Source organism: Mandrillus leucophaeus, unplaced genomic scaffold, assembly GCF_000951045.1.
Source record: "Mandrillus leucophaeus isolate KB7577 unplaced genomic scaffold, Mleu.le_1.0 Scaffold199, whole genome shotgun sequence".
Lineage (NCBI taxonomy): Eukaryota > Metazoa > Chordata > Mammalia > Primates > Cercopithecidae > Mandrillus > Mandrillus leucophaeus.
In genome coordinates, this window is record NW_012102020.1 from 1,805,862 (window position 1) to 1,808,877 (window position 3,016).

General features: G+C 45.0%; 1 protein-coding gene across 2 annotated transcripts in view; it reads right to left on the reverse strand.

Moving 5' to 3' along the window:
- IQCG (IQ motif containing G) overlaps nucleotides 1–3,016 on the reverse strand; it is a 68,009-nt gene that overhangs the window by 51,663 nt on the left and 13,330 nt on the right. The window contains exons 2-3 of one of the 2 annotated variants that reach the window (XM_011978714.1): nucleotides 2,293–2,359; nucleotides 759–1,032 (exon numbers count right to left, since the gene is read on the reverse strand). In XM_011978714.1, the coding sequence (XP_011834104.1) occupies nucleotides 759–1,032; nucleotides 2,293–2,300 (282 nt within the window). In that variant the 5' untranslated portion in view covers nucleotides 2,301–2,359. The remainder of the gene's footprint in view (nucleotides 1–758; nucleotides 1,033–2,292; nucleotides 2,360–3,016) is intronic. The other variant, XM_011978715.1, reaches the window with a different exon arrangement.

Below are 3,016 nucleotides of genomic sequence, written 5' to 3' on the forward strand. Positions count from 1 at the left end.
ACTCCGTCTCAAAAAAAAAGAAAAAGAAAATGTAATGGCTGACACAGTAATGCGGCTGGATATTCAGGAAGGCAAGTTGCAAGGTATTCATCAATGACAAGTCATTTTAGATGAAAGCGAAGTGAAGCCCGGAGCTGCCTCCCCCTAGTGTTCAGTTAGGGTTCAGCAGCTGAGAAACACAAGCTGGGTGGACGGCTTAGTAATTCCCTCTCTTGGTATTGTATTTATACTGATGTCCGTACAGGCCTTTTTGGATAATGCCAACATAGTGGAAAAGGATATTCTGTCCGGTAATGTACCGTCAGTTATGACCATTTCACTCCATCAATTGAGAGTACATATCTCAGATAGTTAGTGTAGCCCTTTATCTGAAATAAAGGTGCTATTTCCCAAGTGATATTTAATGGCACCAGCCTGGACAACACAGTGAGATCCCATCTCTACAGAACTTTTATAAAAAATTAGCCAGGTGTGGTAGTGCAGACCTGTAGTCCCAGCTACCCAGGAGACTGAGGTGGGAGGATCACTTGAGCCTGGGAGGTAAAGGTCGCAGTCAGCCGTGACAGCACCCCTACACTCCAGGCTAGGCCACAGAGCGAGACCCTGTCAGAAACAAAAAAAAAAAAAAAAGAAGAAGAAGGAGGAAAGAGAGAGAGAAAGATAAATCAATACATTTAATGAGATAGGTACTATAAATGAGGGAGAAATAAAAAATAAAGCAAAAGTAACTCATAGTCTCATCGTGAGTGGGTAAATACCATGCAGACGCTCTGTCTTCCTTCGTACTGAATGGGCATGATGTAGTTTAGAATAGAGAGCTGGTCTGTGGTGTCCTCCAGAACTGCCGAGATCCTCAGCACATCTGGAAGCGAGAGTGGCTCTCGGGTTTCTAGGATTTCTGGGATGGTTTCTACGTCTGTTTCTTTAGGTAGTCCGTCTTCTTCTACGGTACTAGGTGGTTTGCCTGTCACTGACACTGTCATCTCAGAATGCCAAACTTTTGGAGGAAGGTTTGAGTCTTCCAGGCTGTCTCTAAGGAAAGAATAAAGAAAAAATAAGTCAGCGACCAATATTTAAACATTACTTTAACTCAAAAGTACAGGCAGCAATGTGCTGGGCTCCTGTGATATTCTTGTTGTCATATAATATAACCTAGATTAAAAAAAAAAAAAGTAGGAGTTGGAGTGTGATTCTGCTAAATAGCTTCCATTTTGACCAACCAAAGGCAAACAACTTACTTTTTTTTTTTTTTTCCTTTTTTTGAGACGGAGTTTCGCTCTTGTTGCCCAGGCTGGAGTGCAGTGGCGTGATCTCAGCTCACCGCAACCTCTGCCTCCCAGGTTCAAGCGATTCTTCTGCCTCAGCCTCCTGAGTAGCTGGGACTACAGGCACCCGCCACCACACCCGGCTAACTTTGTGTTTTTAGTAGAGATGGGGCTTTCTCCATGTTGGTCAGGTTGGTCTTGAACTCCCAGCCTCAGGTGATCCACCCAGCTCAGCCTCCCCAAATGCTGGGATTACAGGTGTGAGCCACCACACCTGACCTACTGTTTAATAAAGCTATGTAGCTCATGCAATTTGGCTATGCTGATCAATTTGAATTTGAGCCAAAATTAACTTTTTTTCCCTAGGAGTATCTTTAGATGCTAACCAAAAGTGTCTCCTGATGAGTGAAAAACAGAATGTGGTATCCAGCCTCCAAGGTGGCCCAAATGATTCTCACTTTCTAGTATTAATGCTTCTGTGTAGTCTACGCCACACTGAGTAGGACTAACCTATGTAACCAGAAGGTTATTGTGGCAATGATGGAGTGGGACTTCCACGGCTAAGTGATAAAAGACATTGCAGCTTCTGCCTTCCTCTCTCAAATCTCTCAGTGTGAGGGATGACAGCTGCTTCGGCATGAGGACACTTCAGCAGCACTGTGGACACACCCATGAGGGTAAGGAACAAAGGCCTCTTGCCGGCAGCCTGCACCAACTTGCCAGCTCTGTCAATGAACCACCTTGGCAGTGGATACTCCAGACCCCATCAGGTCTTCAGATCATTGCCATCATTGCCACCCGTGGCCAACTTCAAGTGCAGGAGAGACCCCAAGCCAGCACCATCCAGCTAACCTGCTCCTAACCTTGGGACCTGCAGAAACTGTGGGAAAGAATAAATGTTTGTATTTTAAGTCACTAAGTTCTGGGGTGATCTGTCACACAGCAGTAGATAAGGTATACACAGACCTTTCACAGAAGGCATAATTTAAATACATGTATACAAAAAACATAGGAATTGTAAACATACTCTTCCATTCTCCCGTAGTTCCGTTACCCTCCGTGGAATATTTATAATCTCACAGAAGTGCAGCTACCTAAAATGGGAAGGAAACACTGAGATTAGTTTATGGGAGTCTTCAATGATGTTTCAGTTATTTCTTTTTTTTTTTTTTTTTGAGACGGAGTCTCGCTCTGTCACCCAGGCTGGAGTGCAGTGGCCGCATCTCAGCTCACTGCAAGCTCCGCCTCCCAGGTTCACGCCATTCTCCTGCCTCAGCCTCCCAAGTAGCTGGGACTACAGGCGCCGCCACCACGCCCGGCTAATTTTTTGTATTTTTAGTAGAGACGGGGTTTCACCGTGTTCGCCAGGATGGTCTCGATCTCCTGACCTCGTGATCCGCCCGTCTCAGCCTCCCAAAGTGCTGGGATTACAGGCTTGAGCCACCGCGCCCGGCGTTTCAGTTATTTCGATACCATTTTATTCAGAGAAAATTAAATGATTACGGGAGTTGTGACTGTCGCCTCTTTGTGCAGAGTGGAGCAGTCTCAGAGGCGAAAGAAACACCGACATTATGGACCGCAGGTCTATGAAGTCGACCGAATTCTTACTGCTCTACCAAACTCAAGACACACGCACTCTGTGGGCCTCTTCTTACAGTAAATTAATGTTCAACCTGGTTTTAGAGTGTTCCATGGTATCACGATTTTAATTGGTAATCTCTATATACTTGATTTTTTCTATCATTCTAATT